This window comes from Azolla caroliniana, unplaced genomic scaffold (assembly GCF_043228905.1).
Source record: "Azolla caroliniana isolate FFs.n. ecotype wild unplaced genomic scaffold, voAzoCaro1.0.p SCAF_9, whole genome shotgun sequence".
Lineage (NCBI taxonomy): Eukaryota > Viridiplantae > Streptophyta > Polypodiopsida > Salviniales > Salviniaceae > Azolla > Azolla caroliniana.
Genome location: NW_028230444.1, coordinates 10,261,931 through 10,281,477, shown reverse-complemented (window position 1 = coordinate 10,281,477; position 19,547 = coordinate 10,261,931). Strand labels below are relative to the sequence as shown.

The following is a 19,547-nucleotide window of genomic DNA, read 5'->3' as shown; positions in this document are numbered from 1 at the left end:
AAGGGAGAAATGATGGGAGTTACATGGATTTCATGGGATCATTTGACTACTCCCAAAAGGTTAGGTGGTGCAGCAATATTGGATTTGGAAATGCATTTGATGGCTAGTAGTTTTGCATTATTATGAGATATATGTCAACAAGATCAACTATGGATATCTATGATGCAATATTTTATTGAGAATGACAGATTGGTGCACAGGAAAACAAAGATTCAAGCATCCTGGTGGTCATTACTTAATGGAAGTATTCCTCTAAAGATTCGACATTCTATATGTGGATAATATTTGGTAAGATCATGGCAAGATGCATTATCTTTTTTTGAGTGGGGACCATCAAGTGATCGAGAATCTTATAATTCATTACAAAATGAATTTCTTGTTTCTTCTCGAGTGTTGTTTTGGCATGGGAAAGAGATGTTGAGATCTCAATTCAATCGTTTATTTCGATTGGGGATTGTATATTTGGAAGATGTAGTTGAAAGAAATTACAAGATATACAATTGTTGCAAGGATCTTTGCCATTGAAAACAAATGTTGCACCTTGTGTGGATTGGCAGTTACAAGAGGTACACGCTTGATGCAGGTCACTACAAATATATTGTATCATCATGCAATGACATCATTATCTTGGCTATTTCCTAAAGCAGAGAAGTTGTGGAATGTATGTAAGTCAGATTCAAGGTGGTGGAAAATATTACAAGGTGGTTGGGATTCCCAACTACCATTGCGTACAAAGGTATTCATATGGATTGGTGGGCTCCCATTAGGTTTGGCCTTAAAGCGACAAGGACTAGGGTCTGGCACTTGTTTCTTTTGCATCGTTCCATTGGAGGATAGTACACATAAGTTCATTAAATGTTCTATAGCGTATACCATTTGGAAGTACTTATCGAACATTTGCGAAGTTTTAACCCGTTGTTGTTTGAGACCTCAACAATGGGTTTTTTCTCAATATGTTCAAAATGGTTCAAATGATGAGATGGAGACATTGTTCCAACTTTTACGTTATTGGGGACTACAACACAATTGGAATATATGTAATGCTTTCATGTTTGATAATAGACATGGGATGAAAGCCTATATAAAGAAGCTGAAAGGTATTCTCATGTGGAATTTTTGGATGTTAGAGCATGTGGGGATCATTTCCTCAAATGCATATTCAAGATTTTTAATGGCATTACAGGACGTCCCTCTCCATACATAGGCATATTGTAGCCTATAGGTAGAGGAGACTAAGAAGTGTTGTAACTAAGTGGATTTTACATACAATTAACATAATTGTGTGCTTTTATGAAGAGAGAGAGAGAGAGTAACTATACTTTTTCATTTTCGTCTCATTCTTCAATATTTCTTTGCCCTCCACTTGGGTGTTGCCATTATTTGATCAATTAACTTTTTGTCCTATTTTAAGTTTTTTGCACTATTCACATGCATCCAAATTTGAAGTTGGAACAACTATTCTTCATGGTTGTCACATGGGCCAGGGTATCTATGATGAACAAATATATATTTGAAGTTGTGATGGCTATGTTCAAAGTTAGTTGCTACAATAGGCTTGCCATGAAGAAATAATACTAAAGTAATGACATCTTTCAATTTAGGTAAATGTTCGCCACCAACTAGGCTTGCCAAGATCAAACTGACAATAAATGTCAAATTGCAAGGATGGTTACATGAGTTCTAATGGCTTTTCAAAGGCATACCGATAAGACGAAATCGTAGAAAAACTTCGGATGCAATAAGAAAAAAGCAAGCACATGGTAGACATGTATGCTTATAAGTTATGACTACATTATGGATCTTGAATGCTTACATTTAAGGTAATCAAATGTATGCCTAGGTATTCTAGATTGTGCACAAAAGAGTAATGGAACTAATTTAGAAGAGAACATAATAATACATTTAAAAAATCCTTTTGATTAATAATGGGATTCGAGTATATATTGATCCTTCTCCCACAGTGGATGTTGGGAGTTTTGGAGTCCATAAAATCTTCTTTTATTTGGACTTTCTACATGTGTTTGTTTACACATACATCCTCACATTAGACTTTCTTCATCCTTGTGTGGCCATATCTTTGTTCCGTTTATTTGCACATTTTTCTTTGTACATGTTTTAGGAAATGAGAAGGCATGCTGCAGGAGAGAGATAGAGAGCCATTACATTGAATAAAAAGGAGAATGGGAAGGGACCTCTTCTCCATGGAAGGGAAATTAAGATTTTGTAAAAACATTCAATAGTTAAACTCCTAAATTGTAATGATGAGGTCCGAATGAATATGGGAGTACATATATATTAGGGTAGACTCCAATAGTCCAATTCGACAACGACACATATATGTTACATGTATATAGAGGCTTGAGATTATTTGTGCAACCTAGGGAAATGAGTAGTTACATGGTGAATGGTTGGGAGGAGAGCCATGGTATAAAGTTTGGTTATGGCATTTGAGGAGGGAGGTGGGGCGGGGGGGTTGGCATCTTAGAGATTGGATAGTTGGGAAGAGAAGCAAGTGTTACATTGACACATCCAACAAGCTTTCTTACAAAGTCATTGTAGTGGTATAGAGCTAATAAATAAAGCTAAGCCATGAGAAGGATGACAACCTACATACATAATTGGATATAGATGGGAGGAGAGCAAGTCTCATGTTGTACAAGCATGATTACAAAGTTTATCGGACTGTAAAACTGATCACCCCTAAGAAAATGGTCCCTATAGGCTCTTGTTCCTAAGAGAGAGATGCTTCTTCATTACTCTACCATATGTATGCATGTATATCATGTGTGACATCAACATGTATGTATGTGTAGTTGTTGATGGGGTGTAATTGCCAGCTCATCAATAGTGTTATTATTTATTATTTACTAATTATTATGTTTCTGTCCTTTTTGTTCTGTTTTTGTGTAAGATTGTGAGCTCTTGGAATGGGACGAACGTTTATGGCAGACAAAAAAGGAGAAAAATTGAATGTCTGTCATATTCACAGGATATATATATATAAATAACAAAAAGAAGAAGAAAAAAGCCCCCAAATAAAATAAAATAAACACAAGTCTCTATTCAATACTTCTCATAAATGCTACCGTACGAACAGAATATCGAGAAGGCTATAAAGCCCTTCTCTTCCACTACACACCAATTTCCTAATGCTCTCTCTCTCTCTCTCTCTCTCTGTGCAATGGCTCCTCCTCCTACCATGAAGGCCATGGCTTCTCTCCTCCTCCTAACCCTAATAATGCTGACTACTTCAGAATGGTCTCCCATCCCTGTAGCTCAGGCATCGGCTGTGACACCGCGATTCGGTCCCCTGAGCCGCATACTGCTACCCATGGGTAAAATTCTCATCCATCTCTGTATGTGTATGTATGTGTATATATGTGTGTGTGTGTGTGTGTGTGTGTGTGTGTGTGTGTGTGTGTGTGCCTATCTATACATGTGCTTCTTCTAGTCTCAAATGCAAGTGATTACATTGCTCTTGATGATGATGAATTTGGTGTAGATTGCCCTGGCAGCTGCAATGTTCGGTGCAGCCTCGCGGGGGTCGCGAAGCGCTGCATTCGCTACTGCATGATCTGCTGCAACCAGTGCCAATGTGTGCCCCCTGGTACAGTCGGCAACAAGGAGGTGTGCCCCTGCTATGCCTCCCTCAAGAACTCCAAAGGCACTAGCAAATGCCCTTAGCCTCATTCCTCAAGCTATTAGTAACAGGTCCATGGGAGTAGCTAGCCCCCTTTCAGCCATGGATTACTTAAGAGTTAGGGTGTGTTAATACATACAGACAAATGCAAATGGTGTCTCATTTTGCTGTACCCAGTGTGATGATGTCTTCTTTTGTCCCACTGGGCCTCTTTTTGTTTTGTTTTTCAATAATGGATGTTCTTGTTTATGAACTCAAAACATGGATCGAGGTCTCTCGTGTTTTTATGTCTGAGAAAGAAGGTTAGAGATCCGGGGGGTTCTAACGATGGTGTTGCTTAAATTGTGTCTGTAGAAAAGGAATTGGTCCATTCTAATGGCAGCCCCCTACCTTTCTTGACTTCAAGAGTGACCAAATATGCAAGTTCCTTGGGAAGCTCTCTAAGAGTTCTTTTGGCATTGCATGATCAATCCATGTATCTTCCAACAATGGGGAGGGACACCCCTTGGAAAGGGCATATTGGGCTAAGATATACACATGTCGGATAGGATTTTAATAGCTTTCGTCCCACGCATGCAACACATTTTATGTTTTCCAATCTTGTTGACCTTTATGTTTGTCCATAGAACCAAATGACTGCCATGACCCTACTAATGTTTTAGGGCATATTGAACTTGAAGTTGGTTTAATCTACACAATTCCAGTAGTGAGTCGGCCACCTTACTAGTACATCAAATCTTGTTAAGCCAATTTGTTGGACCTAATTTGGGATGACAATAATGGGATTCTGTGGAGCCTCCTTTTCTTTACATTGTGTTTGAGAGTGCTACTTCCTAGATAAACAATGTCAAAGTATGTGCATTAACCTTCTTCCTTGATCCTACAAATACCCACTCCATGAAGAACAGGGAAGAGGTTAGGTTGGGACCTATTCAACATTCTTTATTTTATTTGGAATGTGTGCATTATATGATATGGAAAAGATTGTAATCTTTGAGAAAGAAAGATAATGGCACATGTCTTGAACTACTTGAAATGTGTGCGGTATGCATATGATATTGAAAAGATTTGTAATCTTTTAGAAAGGAAGATAATGAATGCCACATTCCTAGCAAGCCCTATTATTTCACTTTCGAAAGGAAAGTTAAGAAATGTGGCATTGGGTTTTGAACTTCTTTACCAAAGCTATTATTTTTTATATAAACCAAGAACTTATGTGATTGAAGTGTGACCAACGATCGATCTTATATGATTAAATTGAATATAATGAATAGCACATTGCCAACATGCCCAATTATTTCACTTTCATAAGGAAAGAGGAGAACAATGGGATTGAGTTTCACACTTCTTCGTGTAAACCTATTATTCTTGATACAAACCAACAATCTTTTAATTAAAAATGTGATCAAACCTATGCATGGGAGTGGGCTATGTGAGAAATACAAATCAAAGAGTATACCTACATTAGTTGTTCTTGAAGTTGCTTATAGTTTGTCATAACACGACGTTTTGTATACTTGTATATTGGATCCACAACAAGATAGTTGTTCTTGAAGTTGCTTATAGTTTTTCATAACATGATGTTTTGTATACTTGTTTATGGGATCCACAACAAGATAATCTAATCTAATGATTCTTTGAGTTTGCTAGACAAGGAATTTTTGTTGCGTAGTTCCTTATCTTGTTAGTCTATTGAAGGTTTGTGGGAGAAACATGGTTTTAGCTTTTAAATCATTAAGTTTGAATTACGTTAGATTGTTTAATGGACACATTTATTAGTAAATTTTCTAATCAACACATTTTTGTAACTTAGATTGTTTAGTGGATGCATCTATTAACTACATTTTCTTAGTCCACACAAATATGTATATTATGAGAATTTCTAATGTCTAATAAGTATCTTATTTTCCCCTTACTCTTAATGTGACGCTAGAGGCCTTTATATAGTTTGGATATCAATTGGTCCATGGATGTTGGCATAAAATGGGAACTATGTGTGAAGTGATCACATAAAATGGAATCCTTGTGAACTCAACAATACTAACCACACTTTTGAATTAATATCACAATCAATTGTCGTTCTTGTTGGGGTGTTATAACCCTAAGCTGAAGATGTGATCAAGATGAAAAACCATTGTAGTTTGTCAAGAAGTGAGGAAAAAACAATGTCGTTGAGCTCAATTGTCCAAATATATCACTTAAGGGTGTAGCAAACGATGTTAAAGTAGGGACAAGATGAAGAATGCAACAATTCAATTAGTGTCATTGTAGCTCTCTCTCTCTCTCTCTCTCTCTCTCTCTCTCTCTCTCCACTTGTTTTCGTATCGAGAGGTTGTGCCTTATTTTTGTCTCTAGGAATTGCAAAAAAAGCAAGTAAAAACATGATACAAAATTAGTGTACTTTGATATTAATTGTTAGAGTCTAAGTAATTATTTAAGCAAAAGGAGTTATAGAACAAAGTAAGAAAATAGGAGTGCTCGAGTCATATGAAATGTTAAGCAAAACATAAAGAATTAAAAACCAAAAAAAGAAAAAAGGGTGCTAGACCACCTAATTATTCCTCAACAATGACATGAGATAGACCACCTACATCATTGAATGTTGACATGTGGGTTGATGCCTTACATCATTGAATGTTGATGTGAGTTGTACCCTTGGGTTCCGCGAGGATCACACGTGCTAAGTAATAAGAGTCATTGACACATGACATAGTTCTCAACATAACTTGAACCTCCCTAGATAAGAAGGTAACGACCTTTCTCATACATGAAAAAGCCTTAGGCCCTAGTGTGTTCACAATTGACAATTTCATGTGAAGTGATCAAAGGATATCACACTTATTAGTAACCTCACATTGTAGTAAAACTCTAATTCAATTCATACCCTCTGTTCGTTTGCAATCAACCCACATGTTGTGATGGTGTTGCTCGCACAAAAGCTTATTGTTGCTCACATAGACGTATATCACTGCTCGCACAAAAGATAACATGAAAGTGAGAAAGGAATCACTGAGATTTTGGATGAAAAGGCAAGAAGTTAAGACGAAGTAAAGAAAAATTGATAAGAAATAAAGAAATAAACTCAAAAATGGTATATGAGAAAATGTAAAAAATCTATAATATTTCCATGTTAGAGTTAACTAAGTGGTTGTGACCGTTGTGTCAAGATAGTTTCAAACCTTTCCCCTTTTTCTTGCAAGGTAATCGATCACAAATCATCCACCCACTCTTCTTTTTCTTAAAAGTAAACTACAATCTTTAAATAAGGAAATACTTGTCAACACCATGTGAGGTAAGACTTGAACCTTTGTGCTTATCAGCTGCCTACGAGGGCAATTGGACGAGTTTTGCAGCCATTCCAATGATGTGGTCACTGCCCGTTTGCGCTTTTGGCAGAAATGGCGGAACACGCCTATGGTGGCACAAGGAGGAAGTGGTCCAAGGTGGAACTACTAGCCCCCACGCTAGTTGTTTCCGACTCACCTACCACCCTCCCTTCGTCGTAGGCCCCAAGAGTTGGCTTGTACTAGTCAACACTGAAGGGCACCATTTTTAGCTATAGGTATCTACTTACCTTAAGTAGTCAATCCGAAAGGCTATGTAAGTAGTCTCATTTTCTTGAACTTGATCGGAGGGAGATTCCCCGATTTGTGTATAAGCCTCCTTGTACAGTCTCTTTGTAATAATCCTTCCTAACTAATGGGAAAGTAACTTCATTTTGGGAAAAAAAAACTTGAACCTTTGCCATTTCATATATTAAAGATTCTTTATTATCTCATCTTTTTTTCTATCTCTCTCCACAACATATCTCTCGATATATCTCATGCTATAGCTTGAGAGCATACTCCCTTCTCCTTTTATAGTAACGGGAGGCTCTAGCATACAAGCCATGTGGTGCACATGTAGTGGATTTCTTGGCTGATTTTATCTAATATGAGTTCATATAAAACAATTTGTCATTTAATGAATGTAGGCTACATGGTAAGCTTTATTATAAATGGTATTCCGAGGAAAATGTTCAAATGCATCATTACTCATATGTTTCATTTCTTTATTTGTTTTTTTATATATAAATAATATAATATGAGCGTAATTATCATAGTGCTTTATGCAAAATCATTAATATGACCTATAAATATAACCAAAATTACTATCAAGCTAAAAATTAGTTTAGTATGTGAATAAGGGTTGGTGAAGAGATTAGAAGGGGTCACCGCCTTTCAAAATATTTTGACCACAACTACAAACAAGGAAAATACTATAGATAGCTAAAAGCGTAAAACTAACCGTAAAATATTAGGACCTAGGAATTGGAATGGGATATAGATGTAAGAATATAACAGGACTAAGAGAAACTATACCGAATAAGATATACAAATAATAAGAATGTGGTAATAGTCAACGAAACAAACAATTCAATAGGGAGAGTTGAAGAACAAATGAATACTTTGTGATACAAATATTGTGGTGTGCATGTGTGCCTTTGTGCCACCCTTTTTAGTGAAGCCAACCAAAATGGGTACCTTTGTATGAACTATAAATTGAGTAACAAGTAAGAAGCTAACTAGGTTGGTTTTGATCTCTTATGTGCACTTCACATATTGGTGGAGATGCGGGGTACCAGTCCCCCACGTTCAAGCATCCACCTCTTCCCCCTCACCTTAGGTTGCTCACTAACTTCTTGTCCCACGAGTTTCTCTGATCCCCCTCCTACACGATAGCCCTCGTGTCCCCCACCTCAACCAAGTCCAGGTGACCCTTAGTCCACAAGAGCGATTGATGTTTCTCCGCCAATTGATCTTCCCCTGATTCCCCTCCTACACGATAGCCCTCTTGTCCCCCACCTCAGCCAAGTCCAAGTGGCCCTCAGTCCACGGGAGCGATTGATGTTTCTTTGCCAATTGATCTTCCCCTGATCCCCCTCCTACATGATAGCCCTCCTGTCCCCCACCTCAGCCAAGTCCAGGTGGCCCTTAGTCCACAAGAGCGATTGATGTTTCTTCGCCAATTGCTAGCTCGTTTTCCATCACTAGCCTCGTCCAACTATTATCTGATCAGGGTCTCCAGTTTCACGGGGATGTCCTCAACGTCGTTCCAGCTCAACTAGGTGTCTAGGAGGTGTTTATGTCCTCATACCATCTTCACACCAATGGCCTCACCAAACGCCTCAACAAGACCCTCAAGCATGAGGTTGCCGCACGAATAAACCCTTTTCGAGCACTGTATGGGCGTCCCACCAGAATCGTCCATTGAGGCCCATTCCAAACCAAGTGCCAACATGCCACCCTAGGCCCATCTTCTGACCCCCGTCCTTTCCCCATGTTGTAAACCTCCTTGTTTCTCTCAGGGGGGGAATGTTGTGTGCATGTGTGCCTTTGTGCCACCCTTTTAGCACACCCTTTTTAGCTAAGCAAACCCAAATGGGTACCTTTGTATGAACTATAAATTGAGTAAGAAGTAAGACGCTAATTAGGCTGGTTTTCATCTCTTATGTGCATTTCACAATATGCTTGATAAACTTTAAGACAAAGAATGTGGAATAAGGATTCACCAATTGTCCTCAGAACTTTCAAAATACCAAGGTTTCTTCTTTATCAACCACTAATCTTGCAAGGCTTATATCTACCTTGCTATAGCTCCGATTTGAGTGAAATAAAGTTCAATAGATTTGCCTCACTTAGAGGAATCTAGAGATACTTCGTATGCCTCTAGTAGAGCCTTCTAAATTTTTTTGATTAACATGTGTCATTCCCCTTCCCCATAGCTACGCAACCACTACTCACATTGTTACGGGCATGACCATATAATATCCCATGGTGAGAATTTACCGTAGTATTCTATACATGTGGATAAGTGAGAGGGTTAAACAAGAGTGTAAAGAAGGGGAGGATTACTTTTAATTCTCAGGATTGAGACAACCCATTAGGCCAAGTGTGAACATGGTTGGGGGCCTTGGGTATCGCTATAAATAAGAGGCCTAGCTACCCTCATTTGATCATCTTGTGGACTACGTCGAGACTCTATCTTGTGGTGGGTCAACTCTTGTAGCGAGCGCGCTAGCACCAGGTACGACTCGACGACACGATGGTGGTATGGGACGCCGATCGAGGCTCGAGTCCGTCTTGATCCCTTCGCTTGGGGGTGGTCGGGTGGATCGGCACCCTTCTTTTTCTCTCTCCTCTCTATCTAGATCTATATTCTATCCTTATCTAATGCTTACATTAGTCTATGTCTCTAACAGTTGGTATCATAGCTCATTTTCTAATGTTTCTTTTGTTGTCTTTTGCGTTCTTGATGATGGCGATCAATCTACGTGCGATCGGCCTTCATGCAGACAAGGATCAATAAAGGAACTTCGGTAATATTTCTTGTTTTTTTTGTCTATTTTTTCTTCTCCCATCTAATCATGTGTATGGTTAATATGTAGATTTTTTTTCATTAATTCAATGATGTTGTCGTGGTAATTCATTGGTTGTATAAAACGTTTACATATGTGTATGAGGTCAATACCTCATTTGACGTATATTGAATATGTGATGAGTGTCGTAGCGCACGAGGTTAATACCTCAATTGTGTATTACGTTCACAAACATATCTTACGTTTACGTATGAGGTCAATACCTTGATTCGTTGTAAATGATATGCGTTTGATCTTGTATGCGTAAGAGGTCAATACCTCAATTGTGTATTACGATTAACCCTTATTTTTGTATGTCTCTTGTGCGTAGAGGTATATGCCTCGATTACGTATCTCAATTATGTATCTCGATTACGTCATTTTTGGCCATTAAATATAACAGTTTGTTTAATATAGGCATATGTGGTCACGTGTATACGTAGTTGATCGTATATATGTGATAATATACATATGTATATATAAGTTATTACGTGATTTTAAATCGAATGTTTTCCTTTTTGGGGAAAGGATCTTGGTGGCCGTCCTCACATTTTTGTGAGAATAGCGTTGTCACCATCCCTTTTTTCAACAATTTTTTATTGTTGAAATCCCCGTTGGTGACTTCAATATTTCGTTACGTAAAGAAATGCCTATAGCCATAATGATGTTGAGTACGTAGGGCTTGACCCACTTCATGTGAGGCCACTCCTATGACACACGTATCCAACATCCCTCCCTCATTACATGGATACGATGCCACCATGAGATCATTCTTACGAGAGGCATTCGTAATGACGTGACCATGTGATGGGCCACATGGGCCTACTACGAAAAGAGGGCTCATTTGGCTTGACCATTAGGTTGCACTTTGGCGTATGCCATCGTAATTACGAGACTTTAGGTTAGGTAATGTACCAACATAGTTGTAGTAAATGAGGGCGAAATAAGGACTCTTGACATATATGTTTCTTTTAAAAAAACATATATGGGCAAATGCCTTGCATATCTCTTATACGCATTAACCATTAAACATTCAAAGAAGAGCAATCTATTTGGTTGGCTCAAGTGTTTAATGTATTTGTTCTCAAGGTCTCGAGTTCAAATATGACCAAGACCATACATCATCGTTGATACATACGATTATAACACATGTTTAGACTTAAGGTCTAAGTGCACTTCAGGGTCCTCGTAATAGGAATTAAAGAGACGAAACCACATATGTGGGCACCGAAACATAGTTTATTGTTAACATTTTTTTCGTGTATAAACTATTCATGACGCGAACATACATGGTTGAGCCTCAGGGAGCCGCCATGAAAAAATTGATATAGAGATCAGGGAAAGACATTAAATTGTCACCCCCATAGTTTTTAAAACACCTTTGTGTTACCATAGTAACCTGATCTTGAACCTCATCTCATATGTCTAAAGGGGTATTGACGTGAGATAATGATATCGATTAATGTTCGCCCATGATATGTTTACATCACGACATGATGTTATGACTATCTCTCTAACCTTATCCTATTTCTTTTCCAGAAATAATCATTTAATGGCTCAAAATAACGACCCGATGTCATCTGCTCAAGCGGAAGGAACTCAAGGGAATCCTCCTGGACAAATGTCCATTGAGATGTATTTTTCGCAAATAACCCAATACCTTAGTTTCACCGCTCAACAGATGACTGAACTTCGGCAATCTCAAAGTGCTCTTCAGGCACGTTGTCGTGCCTTTCGGCTCCGGATCGTTGCGTGAGTCGGGTGGGAACCACAGAGGTCTTGGACTAGGAGAAAGAAGTTCGTGAGATAGAGATTAATTATGAATAAATAGCGAAGAGAAAGATAAGAAACTCGTGAATCACACGAGTATACTATATTAATTGGTACTTAGGGTGTTAAGAGAGAAGTAGATGTATAAATCGTGAATCCCACGAATAATTTTTGTATTGATTAATACTTAATCCAAATAATCAACAAAAACTACAATGTGCTCCCCATCCTTATATAGTAATGGGAGAGACTAAGCATAGCTACATGCTTTTTCTCATATGTTCATGCACACTAAATGTGCATGTGATGCCTTTCTAATCCTTGCTTTTATTTGCTAAATATAGTGCTCATGCACGCTAGATGTGCATGAGTCACTTTTTTAGTTGCTTGCGTTTTTCTATAAAATATTCACGCACTCTAAAAATGCATGATTTACCTTTTAATAAAGGTAGGCGCAAATAAAGGACTTATAGTTATTAAATCTATTTATAGAACACTAAAGGTAAGGTAGCATAATGGTAAAGTTGAGGTTTGGCTACGTGGAGGTGTAGAGTTCGAATCACGCCTTGCGTAGTAGTGAGTATTTCCTTTTTTTTTTTACATTTATGTCTCTTTATCCGGCTCTTCCTTGCCGGTATGCCGTTTTCTTCCTTGCCGGTATGCTGTTTTCCTCCTTGCCGGTATGCCGTTTTCTTCCGGTTCTCACCGAGCACTCCATTCTCTATCCGGAGGGACAAAAATATAATTTCCACATAGTGTGCAACCTACACTACGACACTCGCCCCCTCCAAACCCGCACATCCTCCGGTATGTGCCGAAGTTCTTGATTCTTCGTATCCGTCTTCATCCGAAGCTTCCTCCGATTCTCCCCTTATGTCGACTATGAGTTGTAATCCACTTTCTTCGATTCCCGCATCATTGTGGTCTTCGTCCGATTGCTCCTCGTTGTCGGCCTCGACTTGGATCACATAAGGTTTGTCGTCGGTCCGCTTCTTGAAAATCTTCACCCGCTTCCCGGCTATAGGCACTCGTAGTATTGTTCCATCCAACTCGGACAGTCGGTACGTCCCGTTGTCGAAGACCTGCCGAACCTCGTACGGCCCGAACCACCTTTTCGCGAATTTCCGCATCGTTGTATGTTGATGGTCCAAGCTACTATCATAGACGATCACCCAATCTCCTTCTTCAATCCTCCTCGGTCGTAGTCGGTGCTTTGTGTCGAACCGGCTTTTGTTCCGGAACCGTGCTTCTTGTTGTCGGCGTGACGCTTCCGCTACATCTTTCGGTCTTCCCTCCAGTTGTCGTATCCGGACCGCTAGTAGTTCTTCCCGGCTCATCTCTTCCTTCCACGGTAGTATTGTCCATGTCGCGATTGCGGTTTCCGTTGGCATTACCGGTGCTTGTCCGGTCATGAGTTCTGCCGGCATGTAACCGGTCACGGAGCTATGCGTCGTCCGATCCGCCCATAGTGCATACGGAAGCATTTGTGGCCAATCCTTCACCCTTCCGTCGCATGCCTTCGCAAGTGCTTTCACGATCGGACTATGTCCTCGTTCGATCTTCCCGTTGGCCTCCGGATTGTAGGCCGTTGTCAACGTTAACCGAACTCCATGTTTGGCGAAGAATCCCCTAGCTTTGTCCGAGTCGAGTTCTCCCCGGTCTGCAATCACTTGTCCTACGCAGCCGTACCTACAAAACACTTCTTCCAAAAGAAATTGGCACACCGCGGCACACGTTTTCCTCCGAAGCGCTCAACCTTCAACTTGGTTTGTGAGATCTTCTCGAGCTAACACCAAGTATTTCTTTTGTCCAATCCCGGTCGGCATAGCTACAATGTCGACCATCCACTTGAAGTTGATTGTCGGTGAGAATGTCGGATGCAGCTCATCTCGGTGTCGGACCCCGGAGTAGACTTGACATTTCTCGCAGCTTTCTGTGAACTCCGCGACATCTTTATACATGTTCTTCCACCAATATCTTTGCTTGATTTTCACAAAAGTTGCCCATGTTCCTCGATGTCCAGCCCAATCGGATTCGTGGAACTCGGACATTATCCGGTTTCGTTGCTCTTTCGTCCCAACTACTCGAAGTGGTATCCCATCCGGTCTTTTCGGCGTCCTCCATATTAAACCGTTTTCCAAGAAGAACTTTTGGACTTGCCTCTTCTTCCTTCGGATCTCGGCTCTCCTTTCTTTATCATTGGTTGAATCCTCGACCTCTTGTAGCATCTTCCCGATCATCAAGGTTTCCCCCTCGTATTCTTCTTCCCGGAATTCTCGGATCACGTTCACTCGGCATATGTGTTCTGACGTGAAGTAGTCTTCAGAAACTTCTTCATTATCTGATTCGGTTATGTCGTCTTCAAACCGCGCCCTCGATAACATGTCCGCTACCGCGTTGTCCTTCCCCGAGATGTGTCGAACCTCCGGATTAAGTGACTTGACATATGCAATCCACCTTAGCATAGCCACATCCGGTATCGTACAACACCGCATCATCCCGAGTATCGGAAGACAATCCGTCTCGATCACCACTTCAGCTCCGATCAAATAATCCCGATCCGATTTTATCGCCGACACGACTCCCCACAATTCTCTTTTGACTTGTGCATATCCGCGTTGCCTTTCATTGAGGACCTTTGCTCCAAATCGGATCGGATACCGCGAACCATCCGAGTCGGCTTGATTGATGACCCACCCGATACCGGTTGGATTTGTATCAACCGTTACTATGATTGGCCGCTCGTAGCTTGGCTTCCTAAGTGATTCCGCCCTCCATAGTGTCTTCTTGAGCTTCCTCATGGCTTTAGTGTGTTCCGGTTTCCACTCGAATTTCTTACCTTTCCGCAACAAGTGATAGAGCGGGTCCGCTATATGTGCATAGTGCGGAATCCATATGTGATAGAATGCACACGCACCCAGAAACCTTCGGACTTCCGATGTTGACTCACATACTTCCTTCATAGCTTGAATCGCATCGATCTTTGTTGGTGACGGTCTTCGGCCGTAGGGTCCACATAGATGTCCGACCACCAATATTTCTTCTTGCCCGAATGCCGATTTCTCCCCGGAAAGTGTTAGGTGCACATCTTCTAGCTTTCGCAACACTTTCTCGCAATCATGAATATGGTCGACCACGAACTTTCGGCATCCCCGATCATCCATAGTCTCATCTTTTTCTTCCACCGCGCATCCTTTCATCGGAATGTCATCTAGAAACGGCATCGTTATCTCCGGGATGCAATCTCGAAGCACCTTGTTCATCGCGTTCATCATATGTGCAACCGAGTTTGTCGCTCCTTGTGGTAGTGTGCACATTCGAACTAGTCCTATCGGTGTCCGCATGGTAGTGATGTCTCGGCTCTCCACAGCTAGTTGGAATTGATCATACCCCGAGTATAGGTCCCCGATGGAGTATATCGCACGTCCGGCAAAAGCTTACGCGAATTCGTCCACTATCGGACCGACTCCCGAGTTCCGGATCGTGACCTTGTTCACCAGTTGCAAGTCTTGGATGAATCGGAGTGACCCATTCTTCTTCGGAACCGTAAACCATCGATTTGAGTACGGAGCACTTGATGGCTCTAGAATCCCCATCGCCACCTTCTCCTTGAGCAAGTCGATGACTTTCGGAATATGCGCCCGTGGCACCGGAATCGGCTTCAGGTTCCACGGTACATGATCAATCGTGAAAATCACCATCGGCTCCACTATCTTTGGATCAATGCATCCGATCTCCCTCGATGTGAACGCGAATGCTTTGCCATGTTGCTCCAACATCTCTCGAAACCGTTTTTCTTCTTCTTGTAAGAGGAACCCACCTCCACTGATCCGAAGTTTCTTCCGGGTCTCATCTGTGAAGGCATGTCCGATATCCACGGACTTCCGAAGTGTCGGATCTCCCGAGACTTCTTTCTTCTTTTGTTCGCTATCGGCGGGTAGTGGTCCCGCGGCCGGTTTCACCTTCTTCTCCACGGTCTTGTATTTCGTACTTACCATTGCTTCTTCTTTGCGGAGCACATCCGGCCCCATTTTCGCAACGATCTCGTACATCTCGACCGATTCCACCAGGACTACCCGGTTCCCTTGGCTTTTATCCTCCGCAAGCTCTTCAAGCCGTTGTAGTGTATTCCCATAGAACACTTCCTCGATCACTCCCACGATTTCTTCGTCTTCTTTTATTATTGATGCCGACCGTAACTTATCCTCCACTTGTCGGTATTGTTTCTTCATCCCTCCAGTTACGGCCGTGTACGTAGATGCCCCATCCGGGCCGATTCGTACTTGTTTTGCTCCGAGAGTTTTCTTCCTGTGTGGGGTATCAGGGCTTCTCGGACTATCACTTCCCCACTCCGCAACAGTCCGCTTTAAAAATCCATTCTCACTTGGGACAAGAGTTCCCTCTTGTTCCTTTCGTGATTTGCCGGCACCGTTAGGAATTGGACGGATTTCCCTCCGTTTTGGCTCCGAATTCGCGCAAAAGCCGCACCACTATCGAGCACCTTCGTCTCCATCCGTGAAGCCGTGATAAAGGGTTGGCCGAGGATGACAGAATGTGAAACCTCATCCTGCACAAAGAAATTTTGGTCAATTTCGACATCCCCGATCTTTACCGTCACATCCGGACAAGCTACAAATAGGTCTTCTGTCGTTTTCGTGGCTGCCCGAATCTTCCATCCATGGTTGGTGTTTATAGGCCACTTCCCCTTTCGGTAGAACTCCTTGGACATCAAGTTGATCTCCGATCCGTGATCAATCAATGCTAGCACGGGTTCTTTGATGTTGCCGATTCGGACCGGAGTCTCCGTAGTCGCACGTGCCCAGTGTAGCCTTGTATAGTGGGAGTTCGGAATTTCGCCTTCCACTTCGGTGTCGTTCATTGAAACGGTATTTGCATTCACCCTTGGAGCATTTTCCTCCGTACTTTGTCTCTTCCTTTTCACGAGATCCACGAGAAGATCGTGAAACTCCTTCTTCACTATTCCGAGTAGTTCCCGCAGCGAAAAATCTACCCGGCTATCCAAGATTCTTTCCTCGAACACTCTTTTCAAGTCGGTTTGTTGTTCTATGTCCGAGGCGAGCTTGAATGCCGGAGTCGCCTTTTCTTTTCCCTTACCTCTGGAGTTCCAGCTTTCCGGTATCTTCAATGGTCCGGCCGCATCCTCCGTGCGCCGTCGTTTCTCGTCCACATACACCTCATGTAATTGACACAGGGCGTATATGCTATTCTTGTCGACAGGGCACTCCCATCCCGTAGCTTCCCGGACGCCTTCCGCGGTGTTTCGGATATCGTTGGAGTCGGTTTTCTCGGTGTTTCCTAGCACCTCCGGCCAGAAAGACGCCTTCGCTCCCGATGACTCCCCGACACATATTCCCGCGGTTGTCGCATAGTTGCTTCTTGCCGCTAACTCCTCCTCGAGCACCTTCTTCATGCCGCCTTTCCGGAAGTTCGGTCGGAGTGGCTTCCGAGAGTCCATCGAATGAATCCGGTTTCCCTCGTAGTAGATGAGATCCCGTCGTAGCGCCTCCTTATGGTCGTCGCAATCCCTCCGATCGTGTTCGGCGCTATCGCACCATATGCACCGTCGATCCGTATATTTGGAGCTTGTGGGGCGGTCATCCGACTTCTTCACCATCGCGATCTTTAGATTCTCCATCTCCTTCAGCAGCTGCTCCACCGTAGACGCGTCGACTCCCTTCTCGGCCGTAATCTCCCGAGCCCTCGGTTGATGGTCTTCCAGTCCCGTTCTCGGTTTCGGAATCGGTTCCGAAACCCTCTTTTCTTCGTTGGCAAGCCATTGCCCCCTCTTCGTGTACCGCGCGATGATATCCCGCACGCTTTCCCATGTTTCGGTGAGGCCGCTTTCGGTGGTCGTGTCCTCAAGAAGCACTCCGAGATCTTTCCGGTCCCGGACGTCCACAGCTCGCAAAAACATGATGACTTTGTCCGGTGCAAGAATAGTTTGATCTCTCGCGGACAACCTCCCGAACCGACTTTCGAATGTCGAAAACACTTCGAGGACCTTCAGCCCCTTACCCGACGTTTCCACCCAATCCGCGAATCCCCTCCGCGTTGCCTTGGAGGAGTCCTCGATGGCAAACGTGGTCTTTAACGCCTCTTCGAATGCTTCCCACGTCGGATTTTGTTGTTGCAACCCGTGGATACTCCCTTGAAGCCCGTCGGTCGCCACCCGGTTAAAGGATGTCACTTGCAGTCCTTCCGAAGCCCGGCACCGGAGCATCTCCGCCTTGTAGTCCTGCAAATATCGCGACACATCCTTACCATTAAATTGCCCGTTGCGTTGCACGAGCCGCTCTACTGATGCCGAAATCTCCGACATCGTGCGTTGTTCTTGAAGCATCCGTTCGAACATCGCCATCATATTGTTAGCTTGTTGAGCCTCCATCTCCTTGCCACCCGTCTTCACGTCGGGTTCACCAACTGTGTCGTGCCTTTCGGCTCCGGATCGTTGCGTGAGTCGGGTGGGAACCACAGAGGTCTTGGACTAGGAGAAAGAAGTTCGTGAGATAGAGATTAATTATGAATAAATAGCGAAGAGAAAGATAAGAAACTCGTGAATCACACGAGTATACTATATTAATTGGTACTTAGGGTGTTAAGAGAGAAGTAGATGTATAAATCGTGAATCCCACGAATAATTTTTGTATTGATTAATACTTAATCCAAATAATCAACAAAAACTACAATGTGCTCCCCATCCTTATATAGTAATGGGAGAGACTAAGCATAGCTACATGCTTTTTCTCATATGTTCATGCACACTAAATGTGCATGTGATGCCTTTCTAATCCTTGCTTTTATTTGCTAAATATAGTGCTCATGCACGCTAGATGTGCATGAGTCACTTTTTTAGTTGCTTGCGTTTTTCTATAAAATATTCACGCTCTCTAAAAATGCATGATTTACCTTTTAATAAAGGTAGGCGCAAATAAAGGACTTATAGTTATTAAATCTATTTATAGAACACTAAAGGTAAGGTAGCATAATGGTAAAGTTGAGGTTTGGCTACGTGGAGGTGTAGAGTTCGAATCACGCCTTGCGCAGTAGTGAGTATTTCCTTTTTTTTTTACATTTATGTCTCTTTATCTGGCTCTTCCTCGCCGGTATGCCGTTTTCTTCCTTGCCGGTATGCCGTTTTCTTCCTTGCCGGTATGCCGTTTTCCTCCTTGCCGGTATGCCGTTTTCTTCCGGTTCTCACCGAGCACTCCATTCTCTATCCGGAGGGACAAAAATATAATTTCCACATAGTGTGCAACCTACACTACGACAACGTGTCATTAGTTTACAACGTGAGACTAATAAACCTGATGAGCAACAGGGTGAACCATCGTTTGTCGTTTAGCCATTTAGGGGAGAAAAAAAGGAAAGAACTGAAGAAGCAATCTGCATGTGGTTGGGCCGATGGGAGTCTCATTTTGAGCTCTATCCCACGCCAGATAGTACAAAGATTGCATATGTCGACCGAGAACTAGGGGGTAAGGCCGCCGCCTAGTGGTGTGGGCTTCGTACTTTGGGGAAATTGCCCAATACCTGGACAGATTTTGTCACAGTTTTTAAGGGCCAATTTCTACAACCTCCCTCTCGAACTGAGGCAGCTCAAGCTTTAATGAACCTCTCTAGCAGGAAATTTTCTTCACTAGAAGACAATGTTCACCATGCTAGAACCCAAATCCAAAAATCGGGTCTAGAAGGGGACAATTGGTTAATAGCTTCTTTTGT

General features: G+C 42.2%; 1 protein-coding gene across 1 annotated transcript; it reads left to right on the top strand.

The window, feature by feature from the left end:
• The first annotated feature begins 3,151 nt into the window (after positions 1 to 3,151).
• On the top strand, positions 3,152 to 3,916 carry LOC147860147 (cypmaclein-like). Its single transcript, XM_087324161.1, has 2 exons — positions 3,152 to 3,335; positions 3,503 to 3,916. The coding sequence occupies exons 1-2, from the start codon at positions 3,182 to 3,184 to the stop codon at positions 3,682 to 3,684; spliced, it is 336 nt and encodes a 111-aa protein (XP_087180287.1). The 5' UTR covers positions 3,152 to 3,181; the 3' UTR covers positions 3,685 to 3,916.
• Positions 3,917 to 19,547: the final 15,631 nt, after the last annotated feature.

Coding starts and splice junctions, on each gene's coding strand:
- LOC147860147 (XM_087324161.1), top strand. CDS start 3,182: ATGGCTCCTCCTCCTACCATGAAGGCCATGGCTTCTCTCCTCCTCCTA. Junction 3,336..3,502: donor CCGCATACTGCTACCCATGG/GTAAAATTCTCA, acceptor AATTTGGTGTAG/ATTGCCCTGGCAGCTGCAAT.